This window comes from Aquarana catesbeiana, linkage group LG04, assembly GCF_042186555.1.
Source record: "Aquarana catesbeiana isolate 2022-GZ linkage group LG04, ASM4218655v1, whole genome shotgun sequence".
NCBI lineage: Eukaryota > Metazoa > Chordata > Amphibia > Anura > Ranidae > Aquarana > Aquarana catesbeiana.
The window spans coordinates 57,226,518-57,245,725 of record NC_133327.1 but is presented as its reverse complement, the minus strand read 5'-3'; the positions used below and the strand labels follow the sequence as shown (position 1 = coordinate 57,245,725).

Here is a 19,208-nt window from a genome sequence, read left to right as displayed (position 1 = left end):
TGGGTCTGTACCTGCCACCTGCTGGCAGAACTGTATATTGTGAGTGGTGGGCAGGTGGTTAAAGAGCTTACAATCTAATGAGCCAGTTTAGAGAAAAGTCAGTTAACCAGCAGGAAACATTGCAAGCACAGGGTGAACATGCAAACTCTATCCAATTAGTGACCTGGCTGGAATTTGAACAGAGGATGCTAGTGCTGTAAGGCAGGAATGCTAACCACTAAGGCCTCATGTACACTGCAGCTGCTAAACAGACGTTTAAGAGCAGTTGGGACTTTTTTTCAGCAGCCCCTGAACTCTCTTCTGTGTTATTCTTATGTGTACATTTACACTCAGTCATTTATAGTAGTTTAGAAGCAGTTGAGGTTACTGTCATTTTTTCGAAAGAAGAAAAATCGCGTTCAGGACTGTAGTTTGCTAGCATTTGAAATGCCAAATGCTTATGTTTGCGTTTATGAGTGTTTTTAAAGGGGAAAACATTTATGATACTTTTTGAACATATAAAAATGTTGAAAAAACACAAGTTTCACCACATGCTGTTGCCTGCATTAAAGTGCTTGTTAACTCAGTACAATAAGAACCTCCCATTCCCTCTGTAACAGAACATTATGTGTCCTTGTGCTATAGAAAAAAAGCTGCCAATCTGTACCTATATCAGAGCGCCTCCCGTCACTCACGTGACTCCTCAGCTTTCTTCTCTGCCCGGCTGACAGCTATAGTGGGCGTTAGGCAGGGAGGAGAGAGGGCCGAGGAGTCACATGAGCACCAGGAGACGCTGTGATATAGTTACAGATTGACAGCTTTTTTACATAACACAGGGACACAACGTTATTTTACAGGGCATGGGAGGTTTTTTTGTAGTTATGATAGCAGCAGGAGGGGGCAGGCACTGGGCACTGACATGAGCAGACAGGTGGGGGGGATTGGGTGGAGAGGAGGACAGAGAGGGACAGAGCAGGGCTGCGGACGATGGAGGTATGTAAACTGACCATGGTTTCAGGGCTCAGTAGTCATGATAAACCATGGTCAGTTTACAGGGGGGAGGGTATAGCCAGGCAGGATCAGCCAGGTTTTTTAGGTGATAAAAGGGGCCAAATTACACAGCACAAGCACTGTGCTGTTATTCATGCTTTAGGGGAACAGGATCTGTTTTTTATTATTTTATTTTTTATTTTTAGGGTAACCAGTACTTCTCAGCCGATCACCAGTACTATAGAAGGGACGGACTTGCACCTAAATGAAGAGGGAGTAAAGATGGATAAAAGCTTATAGAGGTTTTTAAACTAGGTGATGGGGGGGGTCCAGTGGTAGAGATAGTCAGCACGAAACATAGTCCAGAGGGTAGTATTGGGGGCATTAGTGGTAGGTTGACTAAAGCACATAAACCCAAAGGTAAGTATAGTAACAAGTCCTAGTTGAAATCTGGGAACAACCAATAAGAGGATAGTATGCAACCGGTCTAAACTATGTGGCATGTTCACCAATGCCAGAAGCCCGGTGGACAAGATGGGTGAACTAGAGATTTGGATTTTGTGGGAATTTCAGAGACTTGGTTCAACAGTTCTCATGATTGGCTGCCAACCACTCAAAGGTTTACTCTTTATTGCAGGGATAAAGAGGGTAAAAAAGGGGGAGGGGTATGCCTGTATATCAAGAATACTGTACAAGTGTATGTGAGAGATGACATCACTAAGGAAGCTAGGGAGGAGGTAGAATCCTTATGGGTAGAGTTCCAAAGGGATAAAGCTAAGGGGAAAATAATACCGGGAGTATGCTATAGGCCCCCTTAACCTGGAGGAAGGAGGGGGAGGCGGACCTCCTATCACAATTTGGATTAGCAGCAAGGATGGGAAGTGTTATCATAATGGGGGATTTTATTTATCCAGACAAACTGGGTGGAGGGAACCACACATTCGTCTAAGGCTCGCCAGTTCCTAAATGTCTTACAGGACAATTTCCTGGGTCAGATGGTAGACGCACCAACTAGAAATAAAGCATTACTAGATCTACTGATTACCAACAATATAGACCTGATCACGGATGTGGAAATACAGGGTAAATTTAGGAAACAGCGATCACAAGTTAATTGGCTTCAGTATAAATCACACAAATAGGAAACATAAGGGAAATACACTGAATTTCAAAAGAGCCAACTTCTCTAAACTAAACTACAAACCTTGCTAGAAGATATAAATTGGGAAATCTTAAGAACAAAGAACACGGAGGAGAGATGGGTTCGCTTTAAGAGCATATTAAATAAGGGCATTAGCCAGTGCATCCCATTGGGTAATAAATTTAAAAGAGTGAACAAAAGTCCTGGATGGCTTAACGCCAATGTAAAAATGCATATAAAAGCAAAAGAGAAGGCATTCAAAAAATACAAGGCTGAGGGATCATCATCAGCATTCAAACTTTATAAAGAATGCAATAAGAAATGTAAGGGTGCAATTAGGGCGGCTAAGATAGGTAACGAAAGACACATAGCGGAGGAGAGCAAAAAAATCCCAAGAAATTCTTAAAGTATGTAAACAGTAAAAAAAGGAAGGACAGACCATATTGGCCCCATAAAGAATGAGGAAGGACATCTGGTTACAAAGGATGGGGAGATGGCGAAGGTATTGAATTTATTCTTCTCCTCCGTGTTCATGAGGGAATAAGGGGGCTTTAGTAATCAAAATTGCAGTGTTCATCCTCGTGACACATCACAGGAAGCACCTTCATGGCTAACAGAGGACAGAATTAGACTTGGGAAACATTAATAAATCACCTGGACCGGATGCCTTGCACCCGAGAGTACTTAGGGAACTCTGTCAAGTAATTGCCAGACCATTGTTCCTAATTTTACCGACAGTCTACTGACTGGAATGGTACCAGCGGATTGGAGAAAAGCCAATGTAGCACCAATATTTAAAAGGGGCCCAAAATACAGTAAGCTCTTGGAGGGGATGATAAGGGACTATATACAAGATTTTAGTAATGAAAATGGTATCATTAGCAGTAATCAGCATGGATTCATCAAGAATTGTTCTTGCCAAACCAATCTATTAAGGAGGAGGTCAGCTGCCATCTAGATAAAGGAAGGCCCGTAGATGTGGTGTATCTGGATTTTGCAAAAGCATTTGACACAGTTCCCCATAAACCTTTACTGTACAAAATAAGGTCCTTTGGCATGGACCATATGAAAACTAGCCACAAGGGCAAGTTCAGACAGTGGTGATAAATGGGGAATACTCAGAATGGTCAGCGGTGGGTAGTGGGGTCCCACAGGGTTCTGTGCTGGGACCAATCCTATTTAATTTGTTTATAAACGACCTGGAGGATGGGGTAAACAGTTCAATCTCTGTATTTGCGGATGAGACTAAGCTAAGCAGGGCAATAACTTTGCCGCAGGATGTGGAAACCTTGCAAGAAGATAAAAACAAATTAATGGGGTGGGCAACTACATGGCAAATGAGGTTTAATGTAGAAAAATGTAAAATAATGCATTTGGGTGGCAAAAATATGAATGCAATCTATACACTAGGGGGAGAACCTCTGGGGGAATTACAGATGAAAAGGGACCTGGGGGTCCTAGTAGATAATAGGCTCAGAAATGGCATGCAATGCCAAGCTGCTGCTAACAAAGCAAACAGAAAATTGGCATGCATTAAAAAAAGGATCATTCTCACACTCTACAAGACTCTGGTCCGGCCGCACCTGGAGTATGCTGTCCAGTTCTGGGCACCACAAGGCCGCTGATACAGATAAAGGGCAACTGCTGCCCTTATACCTGGCATGCTGCAACAAATCATTTGCTGCACAGCCAGGATATACGCTCCATCCCAGACACTGGGCTAAGAATCGGCTGCTTAAGGTAGGAGATACATTCTAGACAGCCCCCCCCCCCCCCCCCCCGTTTTTGCCTATTTCTTCTTTAATTAGATGAACATATCACTAGACGAATTAATCATTGGGATATTTCCTGTGTTGCTGGGGGATATCTCCTTGTAACCTCCTTGCTCCAATTTTTCTTTTAATATCAAACCTCACTACACCTGTAGGCTCTCCCTGCATAATGTGCCGTCCATTCTCTATACACCTTTCTGTTTGAAGTTCAATCCAACTGACGGAATTAAAATTTCCTCTCTAGTTGATATATACCCCCTTTTTTTACTTGTTTTCATTCTGTTATCCCGGCTGTCCTTGCGTGCCCTGATCTGCCATTTCCTCACCAGGAGAATATCCTTTTGAGCCTTCCACTACTAAATACATTGTCTGGGAATCTCTCAAGACCGATGAGAAGTGGGAAATGCCTTTTGCTTGCACCTACTTCACTTGCAGAGTTTTGCTATGCGATTTTTGCATTTTTCCTGAGGCGTGAGGTACCATCTATCTCAATGGTGATGTGCACTACTGTCAAGAACAACACGACTTCTGAGTACTTTGCTTTGCAAATATCTGGCCATTTTTCTGCCATTTTTTAAATAAACTGCTATATTTATATTTATTATTAATTGTACAAGTTTTTATGTACTTATATGTACACCCCTTTTTTTCAATAGAATGATATGAAGAAGGAAATTAATACAATGTCAGTTTAGCCTTTTGACTTTTCTTTTTCTGAAACATGTTGGACTTGTTGCGACCACCACATTTAAATCGATTTTATGTCTAGTATTTTTGTGTGTCTCAAAATTTAGCGACTGCTATATTTCATTCAGATGAGTTCTATTGTCATGTTTTTAGATGTTGATTGTCCACCTTATTTTGTATATATCCATTGAATAAAATTGATATTTTTTTTTATATATTCTCTACGATTTTGTTACCAACATCTTGTCAATTTTCTTACCCGTACTATCCCCTGGGGCACTCCTTTCCAGTTTTCCAATTTATCTGGGATGTGGTAAGAATTGTCAAGATTTTTCATTGGTTGGTTCTCTCCTCTCTTTCTTACTAATTTCTTATCCATGCATGCAGCCCAACAAGTCAGGAAAGATGGCGAGCGAGCGGCCTTGTCCCCATGTAAGAACCGGAGGATGAAGACATAGCCAGAGGGAGAAGAAATCGAAAGACGTTGGAGCTGCTTTAATAAAGTACTTTATCAAAAACATGTGTACGGTTTTTATTTTTGACGCATTTTTTGGTGAATGGAAAGGGGTACAATGTACCCCATACTCATTCACCTAGGCGGGGGGGCGAGGATTTGGGGGCCCCCTTGTTAAAGGGGAGCTTACAGATTCCGATAAGCCCCCTGACTGCAGACCCCGACAACCAACAACCAGGGTTGTCGGGAAGAGGCCCTTGTTCCCATCAACATAGGGACAAGGTGCTTTGGGGGGGGGGGGGGCCCAAAGCACCCACCCCCCATATTGAGGGCATTTGGCCTGGTATGGTCCTGACCTGCCGAGCTGCATGCCCGGATAAGAGTCCGTTTTTTTTTTTTCATTTTGGCGAGGGTTCCCATTCAAGATCCTCAGCACACAAGCCGAACCTCAAGTCGAATCATCATGATCCGACTTCTATTCAAATCAATGGGCTCTCATAGGGAACCATTGATTTTGACATGTCAAAAAAAAAAAATGCTTGACAAGGCTTAACGCGGCTATATCCAGTATTTCCTCACACATGCTCATGATGGGATCCATAGTTAAAATAAAAATAAAAATATGATTTTTATAACAGCTTACCTGTAAAATCCTTTTCTTTGAAGTACATCACGGGACACAGAGCCATAGTAGTTACTATGTGGGTTATAGGCCACCTTCAGGTGGTGGACACTGGCACACCCTAAGACAGGAAATCCACTCCCTATATAACCCCTCCCACTACTGGGAGTACCTCAGTTTTTGTAGCAAAGCAATACACGCAGGGCTTTTTTTCAGGGGGAACTTGGTGGAACTCAGTTCCACCACCTCTGGCTCAGACCCTTTGGTGCCTGCTCACCACAATCACTTGTAAACACAGAAGTTTGGTTTCTGTGTTTATAAGTAACAGCTATGAACTCTGTTTGTAACCCTCATGAACTCTGCACTCTGTATGTAATGCAATCCTGATATTTAATGCCCCTTTAAGACCCTTTTACTGTTTCTGAAATATGACCACACCCACTATTTGATGGGGTTTTGGGGGGGGTCGTGGTTGAGTTCTAGCACCTATTGTTTGAGAAAAAAAGCCCTGAATACACGTGTATACCAGAAAGAAGGGAGGGACCTCTATGTCCCATGATGTACTTCAAAGAAAAGGATTTTTACAGGTAAGCTGTTATAAAAATCCTAATTTCTTCGTACATCACAGGACACAGAGTCATAGTAGTTACTATGTGGGATGTCCCATAGCAATGCCAACTGAAGGGAGGGAGACACAACAAAAGTAGGGCAACATGAGACCAGAGGACTTATACTGCTGGGGGAAAAACATAAGTGTAGCGCTAATGAACTAAATGTCCAATGCGGAAAAAAAACGTATTAAATTAATACTTCGAATGTAAACCATAAAAAAGTCATTCGTATATATATAAATATGGAGTCTTCAGAGAACTGAACACTTCAAGGAGATATGTACGGCATCTGAGATGAAAATAAACACACCACCACCTAGAGATGAAGAGGCTTACTGGATGGGATGGACCCAAAGGGCATACGCCGAGTTGGGTCGGATAAGGCTTAGGTGGCGAGTGACTTGGGACAACCGGGAGACGATGCTTGTGGAATGACCCGCTTGATGCTATATCCCTCTGGACGGTGGGTGCCGGAACCCGGGGGGGCGATATAGATGAAACAAGCCAGGCGTTATCGTATCCCTCGGAATGAAGTTAAAAAGCCAAACGATGCTATGGACAAATGGGAAAAGGAAGGAATGGCCACATAGTGTGAATCCGTAAAAAATGTGATTTATTAAAATAAAGAGATATACACTCACATGTAAATCTAAATAAAACAGCGCTGAGAGAAAAAGTGGCGACAGTGGGGTCCTACCCGACGCGTTTTGTCTTCATAGACGTCGTCTGGGGGGCTGCTGCCTGCAAGCACACTGCGCCCAAAATCGATATCCTCATGCCTTCTCACCTCCACCTGATAGAATCTGGTAAATGTATGGACTGAAGACCAAGTTGTGGCCTTGCAGATTTGAGCCATGGAGGTTTGGTGATGCACTGCCCAGGAAGTACTAACAGCTCTGGTGGAGTGCACTTTAATATGAAAAGGTGGAACTTTCCTCTTTAAACCATAAGCTTGAACAATCACTTGTCGAATCCATTTAGAAATAGTAGATTTCGATGCTGCCTGTCCTCTTTTAGGACCTTCAGGCAACACAAACAAAAACATCCGTTTTTCGAATCTGAGCAGTCATCCTTAAATAGATTTTGACTGCTCTCACCACTTCAAGAGAATGTAGTGACTTTTCTTCCTGCAGAACGGGGTTCTGGGAAAAAATGAATGTAGAACAATATCCTGGTTTAAATGAAAACCACTACCTTCGGTAGAAAATTAGGATGAGGACGCAATACAACCTTATCCTTGTGAATAATTAAATATGGCTCTTTACAAGAAAGAGCAGCCAATTCTGATACCCTTCTTGCAGAAGATATGGCTACCAGAAAAACTAGTTTCCTAGTCAAAAGGATCAAGGGAATATGTCGTATCGGCTCATAAGGCTGTTTCTGTAATGCCGACAGGACTAAATGCAAGTCCCAAGGGTTCAGGGGTAACCTAACCGGGGGATTAAGCAGTGTTACCCCCTGAATAAAGCTACAAACCAAAGAGTGTGAAGCAAGTGGTCGCAGAAATAATACCAATAAGGCCGAAACCTGGCCCTTGATAGTACTCAAGACCAGCTTTATTTCTAATCCCATCTGTAGAAAGTCAAGGATTCTACCTATGATTTACTTCCTGGGGTGCCAACCCCTGGATTCACACCAGGAGACATATGCCTTCCAGACTCTATAATATATGACTATGGAAGCTGGGTTCCTTGCATTAACCAGTGTAGACCTGACAGCCCACGTTTCTTCAGAATGTGGGTCTCAATAGCCAAACTGTTAAATTTAGCGTTTGTAAAGTAGGATTGAACTCCGGACCTTGCAAGAGAATGTCTGGCCGTGGCAGTAGGATCCATGGGTCCCCCACCCCCATCTTTACGATCTCTGCATACCAAGATCTCCTGGGCCACAAGAATCCCCGACTTCCCTTCCTGCTTGATCCTGCGAAGAAGTCGTGGACGCAGGCAAAATAGGAGGGAATGCATAAATCAGTGAGAACCGATTCCACGGGAATAGCAAGGCATCTGTTCCGCATGCTAGCGGATCCTTTGTTCTTGACACAAAGTTATCGATTTCTTTGTTGAACCTGGACACAGCAGATCTATGTCTGGGATCCCCCCTCTTTGACATATTGACAGGAAGATATCGGGGTGAAGGAACCATTCTCCCGGGAACAACTGCCGGTGACTCAAGTAGCCCGCCTGCCAATTTTCTATTCCTAGAATAAAGACTGCCAATAGGCAAAGTATACTGTTTTCTGCCCAAGATAGGATATGATTCACCTCTCTCTGGGCCGCACAACTTCTTGTGCCCCCTTGGTGATTAATATAGGCCATTGCTATGGCAATGTTGGATTGAATCCTGGCAGGACAATTCTGTAAACTGAACGTTCAGGCCCTCAGGACCAAGTGTTCTGCCTGAATTTCTAGAATGTTAATGGGGCAAGGTCATTTCTGATCTGGGACACTTCTCTTGGACAGTTGCCTCTTCCAGGACTGCTCCCCAACCCAAAAAAGGTTGGCATATGTTGTTACCACTTCCCAGGTAACTGAAGGAAGGATTTTCCCCTTTGCAGATTTTTGGTTATTAACCATAAACTAAGGCTCCCGCACACTTTTGGAGTCACACATTGGGAAATCTAGAGTTGGACCCTTTTGTTCCAAGCCAATAGCATACCGTTTTGCAGCAGTCTCGAATGAAACTGAGCATAAGGAACGGCCTCAAATGAAGTCACCATCTTTCCCAACAACCTCATGCAAAGCTGAATAGAAGAATTCATCTTGCTTCGACCATCTGAATCAGTTCCTTTATGGCGCTGATCTTTGCCTGGGGCAAGAATACCCTTTTCTGGGTGTATCTATGATCAGACCCAAGTATTTTAGCCTTCTTCATGGTTTTAAGGAAGATTTTTCTAGGTTGAGAATCCAACCTAGGTATTCCAGGTAGTTGAACGTGTCGACCATACTTTGGTCTAAGCGGACTACCGACTGGTCTATCAAGAACAGATCGTCTAGATCAGGGGTCTCAAACTGGCGGCCCTCCAGCTGTTGTGAAACTACAAGTCCCATCATGCCTCTGCCTTTGGAAGTCATACTTGTAACTGTCAGCCTTGCAATGCCTCATGGGACTTGTAGTTTCACAACAGCTGGAGGGCCGCCAGTTTGAGACCCCTGGTCTAGATAAACTATAATCGTTATACCTTGGGCCCTTAATCTGGCTAGAGGAGGGGCCAGAACCTTTGTAAACACTCAAGGTGCAGTAGCTAGACCGAAAAGCAGAGCTACACACTGAAAATTAAGATTTTCTACCTTGAAAAGTAGATATTACTGATGAGTGAAGAAATAGGCACACGGGGGTATGGATCTTTGATGTCGATTGACGCCAGAAGTTCTCCTCCTTGTAGGATGGAGACAACTGATTGGATTGACTCCACGCGAAAAAAGAGCGATTATATTCAGGAATTGAATTAGACTTTTGAGATCCAGTATGTCCATTCGGTTTTGGCACCGTGAAAAAGGGTTTGCTTAAAAGAAAGGCTTCTTTTTCTCTGGATCCTTAGGGACGTTTGATCTGAGAAAACGAGGAGATAAGGAAGTCCCCCATCTGTCTTGACACTCTTCCTGCCAGATCCTTGAGAACTGCAGAAGTATTCCCCCTACTCGAGTGAGCGGGGGCGCCTCCTCATAAGGAGGCTTTAGTATTTGGTAGGTTTCCTCCTCCAGGACCTCTTTTGTCCCTGTGGTTGACCCCGAGTATTACCTTTTGAACTTGACGGCGGAGGCCGTCGTGACTGCCTGGAGGCTGATGCCCCTGGCACAGGAGAAGGAGCTTGTTAAAATAAAAATACTCCTTTTCTTAAATGGCAAAAGGGGTACTTTCCACTAGAATTTCTTTGGATGTATTACCCAAATCATCCCCAAATAGCCATTTCACCGCAAAAAAGAAGACTAGCCAGGAGCTTCTTGCATGGTGCTTAGCGAAGGGCGCAAGGCCTGAAGAATAGAATCTCTCATAGCAACTATTGCAAACATAAAGCTGCTAGTAGCTCCTGGGCTTGCTGAACAGGATAACCTTGAACACCTGTTTAAACTGGTCTCTCAACGATTAACCAATTATTCACAGTGGGCTCCGTTACAAAACCTTCAGGAACCGGGGACCCTCAGGGAACCCACACTCCTGGACCCGTAAAACACACCGCCGGTGAAAACTTTATGGCTGAAAAAAATCAAAGCTCTGGATCCCGGGGTCCCGCTCTCTTAAAAAGAGAAGCGTTACAGGCAAAACCTCGTTTCTTCTGCCACGAGGCCCGGGTACCATTCAATTCGGCCTGAAAAGACACTTTGAATAGATCCGGCTGCATAGCTGGCCCCAGCAAGGATTACTCCAGTGGAGCTCAGCACAGCACAACTTTACTCATGACCAACACCTTAGACACTGGTGAAAAAACTGAGGTACTCCCAGTAGTGGGAGGGGTTATATAGGGAGTGGACTTCCTGTCTTAGGGTGTGCCAGTGTCCATCACCTGAAGGTGGCCTATAACTCACATAGTAACTACTATGGCTCTGTTTCCCGTGATGTACGATAAGAAAAAGACAGCAATCTACAACCACATGGCTCTCTCTGCTGCTGCTCTCTCTTCTGTCACAAAATGGCTGAAATAGGTAATAATTTTCTTGTTTTTCGTGCATTGTGGGCATTTGGGGGGGTCTCCTGAGGTTATCTTTAAAAAACACTTCTAATCTCAAATGCTCATAACTGCTGCTAAACTCGCATAAACTCAGAATGCAAAAGCTGTAAAATGGACGTTTTTCACCGTCGGTTATCAGCTGTTAAGAAAAGGTTTTCAACTGCCCATTGTACACGAGCCCTAAGCCATTGTGCTGCCCAGGAAGGTAGGTGTTAGAACCTACATCAATCTCAACATAGACAGAAAAACCAAACAGGGGCTCTATTCAAAACTAAAAAAGAAAACATTTTGGTAGGTTAATCGACATTTCCCAATCTATAGAGAGCAGTTTTTGAAACATTGGCACGCTGTGGACTAGAATTGGTCTAGTATTGCTTTTTGAGATACTAATTTATTCAAATTCACAAACAAATAAATCCCTTTTACTCTGATTTATTGATCAGCAGGAGTTAGCTGTATTGACTAGAAATCATCATGCAGGAAAATTACCTGTGGTGGGATGACTCCTCCGCACATAACCAGAATATCCGGCCGTCCTAGGGCACTCAGCTCTTTGATGAGTTCAGGAACGAGCGTTTTATGACCTGCGGCCAGCGTACTCACACCTACACAGTGCACATCTGCATCCACGGCCTGCTGGGCCACCTCACGTGGAGTCTAACACAGAAGCAGAAATAAGAAAATTATATTTTATAACCTCTTTTTAATGTATGATAGATATAAAAATCAAGCCCTATCCCCTCCCTTCTCCAAAGACTTCCTACTGGTCTTTTAATAAAACAGGCCTCCTCATTGACCAATATTGAGGAATGGGAGCAAGGAAAGCCAAGGCCAAGCGTGAGATTAGCAGGAAAAATCAATATTTTCATAGAAGTTCAGCTGCCTAGAAATCTGGATCTACTGGTTTGTACTGACATAGTTTTCAATTAAGCTAAAGGGTAACTAACTCTACTTTCATGAAGAAAAAAAAATAGCAAATACAAAAAAAATTGTAGCATAAAACAATTGATATAAAAGCCACAGTCCAATTTAATGTTAAGAAAAAAGAAAAACAAACAAAAAAAAAAAAACAGATAGGACAAAGTTTGTTAAAATCCTTGCAATTTACATTGATCACCCAGAAGAACTAAATTAGAGTTACCCCTTAACTGCTGTTTCTGCATTTTTTCATCATATGTTGGAAAGTCTTTCACATTCCTAAACACAATCTTTATCAGACAACTATTGTATTTAGGTCTCATTAACAGAAAATAAATAATAAAACAGCAAAGAAAATCATAGCAATCTGAATACTATTCCCATCAATAAGCATACCCACAGACATGAGAATGTTGGCTGACCCAGCCAGAAATGGCCATTCCAGGAGGCTGACAGCTAATATGTATGGGCACAATACAGTGGACCTATAATTGGATTTAGTGCCAAGTAATATATTAGAGCAGTGGTCTCCAAACTGTGGCCCATGGGCCGGATGTGTCCCTTTGCTTGCCTTTATCCAATCCTTTGGTCACTATTCCTCCCATTGATATGGGGCATTAGTCTTCCCATTATTAACAGGGTTGAGGCACTATTCCTTTTACGGACACTAGTAGTGGAGCATTATTCGTCCCTCTGACACCAATGATAGGGCACTATTGTTTCCACTGACACGAATGATTGTTCGCTGTTCCTTGCACCAGTACCAATGATTGAGCATTATCCCTCCTCCTCCTAACCACACGTGCTTTGTCATTTTTTTTACTTTTACTGACCACCAAACCTGAGGAATTGTTTACTCCCACTGACACAGGGATTTTCTACGTCCACTGGCCATAGTCCGGACCCCTAAAGTCTGAAGTACAATAAACTGGCCCTTTGCTTAGAAAATTTGGGGACCCCCTGTATTAGAGTATACAAGTATTACCCCTCACAGAGATCAGAGTACTCTCCCTGGCAGTGCCTTCATCTACTTCCCTCTCCAGAAGGAAGGCACTCTGTTTGTTCAAACATTATCCTGGGTCATCATCTATTTCTTGGATTGAGAAGAGGGCTCAGAGATGACAAAATCACGTGGCTGTGTTAAAAAAATATCTAACACGATCACCCCCCCGATGCAGCCTCTCATCTTGTGACTTACTACAAAGTTACAATGTGCCAGTCTGATTATGGGAGGGGGGGGGGGGGGAGTGAGATTGGGGAAATGCTTCCTTCTTCTTGCAGGAGATTGACAACATCATCTCAGCCAAGGCAAATGAACTAGTCAGGCGCCCACCCACAACAGGCTGTCTGCAGAAAACTACAGGAGGATGGAGACAAGACCAGACACCCTGCACAAGGAGAGCGAGCAGCAGTGAGCAGTCTTTATTACAGAAATCTTCCGCAATTTCACACTGAATTACTGCACAGCTGCTACACTACCAACTCTGGGATTAGCCCCCACAATATATTTTTTATACCTACTTTTTCATAAGCCTTTAAGGATGCTTGCATAATACACAGGGTCTTTTTCCTCTTCCCCAGCCCTCTGCCGATGTAGAGATCTGTGCTGACATAATTATGGCTATAATACAATATGAATTAAGAATGCTTTAGTGAAGCTCCCTTGGGGGTGGGGCCATGATGCCTGTTCATTCAGACAGGGGAATTTACCAAGACTAGGGCAGACACAATCTGAAGCCGCAGTACATGGCAACTAATCAGCTTCTAGCTTTCATGTTTAAAGCTTAACTGAACAAGCTGAAGCTGGAAGCTGATTCATTACTTTACGCAGATTCTGTCTGCTCCAGTTTTGGTAAGCAACCCCCCCCCCACCACCACCACCAGTATGTACTTATTCTTTGGGGTTGAATGATGCTGGCTGTCATTCAACCCAGAAGACTGTGGGCATCTTGAGGTGGAAAAGAAGTACTGTGGAGGAGAACCGTATAAGCTATAAGGCAAGTATTGCAACCTGGGCTGGTTTTTATGTTTTTACCTACCTGTGGGCTCATATTGAAAAAATATTGACCAGATTTGAAGCCCATAACTTTCAGCAGCTGTTTTCTGAGATATTAAGACCATTTACTTCCACAGACTAAAAAACGATGACAGGACAAAATCACAAGTCAATTCCCTCAGTGCTCTATCGTGCTCTAAATTGCCAGCTGAGTGCTTAATAAACTGTAAGCAAATTTTTAAGTGCATGGTTCATTTGCACATTTACAAATGATTGACTAACACTTGCAAAAATGCATATGTATTATTGATGTTTTCTCTTCATCACAAGTCTAGCGTTTCTTTAAACTTTTGTAAGCACTTTGTAACTTTTTTTTTTTTTTTTTTTAAAGTTATCTTTATTATAATTTTTAGGTGAGAACAAAACAATACAGAGCCTATTGGGCATATCCAGGCTCGTTCACTACAACTACAAAACTAGATATAAATGAGAAAAAAAAAAAAGGAGAGAAAAAACACACATAAACTACCTAAACCACTGTACGCTCGACCACCTGTGTAGAAAATTCAAAGCAATTCTCCAATTCCACATATATCCTACAAAGCTTACTTTAGATTCTTGTGAAATAAAATGTACATTATAGATACATAATTGCATCCCCCCCCTCCCCCTGACTATTGACCGAGCATCTCAGGGGTGTTATGAGATCGGAGATGCCACTTGGGTCATTCATGGTACTTAGTAGAACGTTACTAATCGTCCCATCGAGTCTGCATTAGTGGACAGGGAATCCGTCCAAATATCCCATATTTTGTGGAATTTTTTGGCACATCCACGTGACAGGTAGGTAGCCTTGTATAGTGGTAGAGCCGCATTCACTAACCTCTTCCAAAAATGTAATGAGGGTGCGGATGAGGCCTTCCATCTGAGTACTATCGACTTACGGTCATAATAAAGTAGTAATCCTAGCAGGGTTCTAATAGTCCGGCTTGGGGCCAGGGGTTCCACAAGTCCCAGCAGACATACCTCTACAGACGGTGGTACAGGAACAGTGGTGACAGTCAAAATAAAATTGGTTACCTCAACCCAAAAAATTTCGATCTGAGGACAGCTCCAAAATATGTGTATGAAATCTGCTGAGGATGAGTTGCATCTCCAGCAGGAGGGAGGAATAGATGGATATATTTTGTGTAGACGCACGGGTGTGTAATATACCCTATGTACTATTTTAAATTGCACTAACTTGTCTCTAGCTGATACTAGCTGTGAAAAGGGACACTCCCACAGTTCCTCCCAATCTTCTGTGTCTAGTGTAGGGAAATCGATCGCCCACTTTGCCTTAAGGTTTTCTAATCCCGTGTGTACATTAGGGAGTAACGCTTTATATATGGTGGATAAGGGCTTAGTTAGAGTTTCGTCCCTGAGCAGAGTTTCCAGATTTGAGGTGTAAAAGGCCACTTGGGCATGCTCAAACTGGGTGTTGAAGGCATGTCTAAGCTGCAGGAATCTAAACAAGTGAGAGTTGGGTAAATCATATTGTTGTTTCAACCCGTCAAAAGTCTGCATTCGGCCATCCAAACAGATCTGATTTATATATTTGATGCCCTTGCATGCCCATATACTAGGGTCAGGAATGGAGCCAAATTCTGACAATTGCGGGTTAAACCAAAGAGGGCTGTGCAGGGATGTGTGTCCAGAAGGTATGGGGCGCATGGAATTTGCCACCGACCACGCTCGTATAACCGCTTTCATTGCCGTTGTAAGAGGGAAGGGAGCCCTAGGACCCCGGTAAAGTAAGTTCCGTAGCGCCTCGTATGACCCCAGATGTGCTGCTTCTAGAACCACTGCTGCATTGGACTCATCAGAGACCAGCCAGTTGTGGGCATGTGATAATAGAGCCACCACGAAATAAGAATGGAGGTCAGGGCAAGCCAGGCCTCCCTCCCCCCAAGGTCTCTGTAGCACCGCCAGCCTAAATCTCGGCTGACCGGTTCCCCAGAGAAAAGATAATAGAATGGTATTTATCAGGCAAAATACTTTTTTTGGAATCCAGATAGGGGCGTGTCTGAGAACATAGAGAAAAGCGGGCAGTAGTTTCATCTTGAATAAATTAATCCTCCCAATTAGAGAGAGGGGGAGATGTGCCCAAGCCTTCAGTCTTGTCCTCATCATTTGTATCAGTGGTTCAAAGTTAAGGGTATAATAATCAGAGGTAGATGTGGAAATGTGGATGCCTAGATATTTAATTTTGTCTGTCCATAATAAGGGAAGGTTGGGATCTGCTATGTCCTTTGCGGCTATATCTATCGGTAAGATTTGGGATTTTTCCCAGTTCACTTTGAGTCCCGAGCAACTATTGAAATTTGAAAGAATGGTCAGCGTTTCATGGAGGGATTGAGCAGGGTCATTCAAAAAAAAGAATGAGATCATCTGCGTATAAAGCCACTTTCTCATGTATGGATCCCACCTGTATGCCCCTAACCCCCTCTGCCTGTCTTAAGGCCGAAGCAAGTGGTTCCATCACCAAGGCAAACAAAGCCGGTGACAGCGGACAACCTTGTCTCGTACCTCTTCCCCGAAAGAGGTGCCGACAGAGCACCATTAAGTTTTATCTGCGCTGTTGGGTTCTTATACAAAATATCGATCCACCTACGGAATTCTTCTCCAAAACCCATAACCTCAAGAACCGAAGACATATAAGGCCATGCCACCGAATCAAATGTCTTTTCAATATCTAGCGCAACCAATACCCTCGTGGAGGACTCAGTGGGAGGCAGCTGAAGATGTGTAAACACTCTACGTAAATTTATATCTGTTGATTTCCCTGGCATGAAACCAGTCTGGTCTATATTAATCAGGGATGGTAGAATCGTCCGCAGTCTGGTCGCTAGTATTTTTGTCAAGATCTTGAGGTCATAGTTTAGCAAGGAGATCGGCCTATAGGAAGTACAGAGGGATATGTCTTTGCCGGGCTTAGGAATGAGGACTATGTGTGCCTGGTACATAGAAAGGGGCAAGGACATCTGCCTTTTACTTTCAGAGAAGACCTTCAACAGTTTTGGTGCAACTAAAGAGGCATACATTCTGTACCATTCACCCGGCAAGCCATCTGGTCCCGGTGTTTTTCCACTGGGGAACGAACAAATCGCTGCCTCTATCTCCTCGGTGGTAAAATCCTTGTCTAAAAATTCAAGATCCTCCTGTGAAAGAGTGGGTAGGTGCAGGGAATGTAAAAACTCCCTACGCCGGTCCTCAGGCCAGCCAGGGACTGCTTCATATAATTTTTCATAAAAGGATCTGAATTCATCCAAAATTTGCTCAGGAGTAGAAAGCACCTGACCATCCGAACCACGTATTTCTGAGACCACTGTCTGCATTTTAGAGTCTGCAACTAAATTTGCTAGGAGTTTGCTGTTCTTGTCTCCGGACTCATAGATCTTCCCCGCCAGTGATTTTAAATCCAGATGTGTGGCCGATGCAAGATGTAGAGACAATGCTCTTCTTGCTTCAGCTAGCTGGCTGAAGTGATCCAGAGTCGGGGAACCAGAAAAAGCCTCTGCTGCCTTAGCCTCTCCCTCCTCAAGGGCCTGGACCTGACAGGACATCTCAGAACGAACCGTCTTGATAGCTGAAATGTATTCACCCCTGGTGTTGGCCTTAAAGGCGTCCCAAACTACCTGTGCTGAGGTTGAGTTCTCATTGATCTCCCAATATTGTTGCAGTTTAGGAGAGACTTCCTCCTCCACCCTCGTGTCCTGTAACCATTTTGGTGCTAAACGCCAACAGTCTCGACTCCTGGTGTCAGACAACCCCAAGGTGACCTCTAAGGGCGCATGATCAGAGAGGCCCGCAGGTAAGTACGAGACCCCCCTCACTGCCGCCAGGGCACAGGTGTTGCCAAAGACCAGGTCGATCCTGGAGCCTGATTTATGAGTGGTGGAGTGAAAGGAGTAAGCCCTAGTGGTTTGGTGCTTCCATCTCCAGATCTCAGTGTAATTAAGTGCTTGTGCCCATTGAAGTAGGTCCGGTGAAAACACCCTATTTGGGTTGGACGAGTCCAGAGATGGGTCCAGAATAGAATTAAAGTCTCCAGCTATGTAAAGTCTGGAGAACTGTAATGTAGCTAAATGTTCATATAATTTGAAGAGGACCTGTTGGTTGAAAGGAGGAGGAATGTATACATTTACTAAAGCATAGACCACTGCTCTGATCTCCAGTAAGAGGATTATGAATCGGCCTTCCTGATCAGTTTGTAGATGTAGGACCTTATATGCAAGGGATTTGTTTAATAAGATGGCCACTCCCCTGGCATAACTGGAGTACATTGCATGAAATGCTTGCCGTACCCAAGGTCTACGTAGTGCCAGGATCTTATTCCCCAGGAGATGGGTCTCCTGCAGGAACAAGATATGGGGTCTGTGATTATTCAGGTATTTGAACATTAATGCCCTTTTAACATTATTAAGACCTCGTACATTCCATGTTATCAGTTTTAACTCCATGAAGGCAATAACAATTTATAATGCAGCATAATGATACCTACGTGTGAGGGATCAGCCCCCTTGGGACCAAGGGAGAATGTAAAGAGGAGAACAAATTTTACACTGGGCATGGTGAGCATTGATAGAACACATGTATATATATATATATATATATATATATATATATATATATATATATACACACACACACACACACATCAGTCAGTGGATATAGAGCGCACAAAAACAAAAAAACAAAAACAGTAACCTGTAAACTCCCTACTGACCATGAAATACCCCTAACAGAGAAAAAAAGAAAAACAGAACTATGGCCAGTTTAATACCCAAAAACCCGAACTCAAAACTTAGAACTTCAGACTTCTGTGAAAAGTTCCAAAGTGCTGCGATTCAGTGCCGCTGATGCCTCTTCAATTGGCGTAAAGAAAAACTGGGGGGGGTGGGGTAGATACTGTAGTGAGGTGTGTCCAACAAGGTAGCTCCGGGGTAGAAGAATGTAGAAGTACTGCATGTCTAGTCCTGAACTAGAGGAATCTCCAGTGATCAATGGCTCTTGCAAGAGAAAAATCATAATCAGGTGTAGATTAGACATACCAGCTCCCGGGGTTAGGTTGGTCTCCCACCCAGAATAACGGGTAAGTCCTGCATGGGGGTTCAGGAGTCAATTAGCAACAACTTTAGGTGATAAGACCCAAGGGGGCTATACAACAGACTGAAAACTGGACAAAATCCCCACGAGCCCGGTTCCGGAAGGGAGATAGAATTATTATGAAAACTGTCGGGGAGCCACTTGTAGTAAGGGATAATATCTGGTGCTCACCCCAGGTTGTTTAGCCAGTCATCTGCATCAGCCGGAGAGTCGAAGAACCTGAC

At 43.5% G+C, this 19,208-nt stretch overlaps 1 protein-coding gene across 1 annotated transcript in view; it reads right to left on the bottom strand.

Annotated features, from left to right (window-relative positions):
- MMUT (methylmalonyl-CoA mutase) overlaps nucleotides 1–19,208 on the bottom strand; it is a 184,920-nt gene that overhangs the window by 16,026 nt on the left and 149,686 nt on the right. Inside the window, exon 12 of the mRNA XM_073625234.1 lies at nucleotides 11,412–11,579. Within this exon, the coding sequence (XP_073481335.1) occupies nucleotides 11,412–11,579 (168 nt within the window). The remainder of the gene's footprint in view (nucleotides 1–11,411; nucleotides 11,580–19,208) is intronic.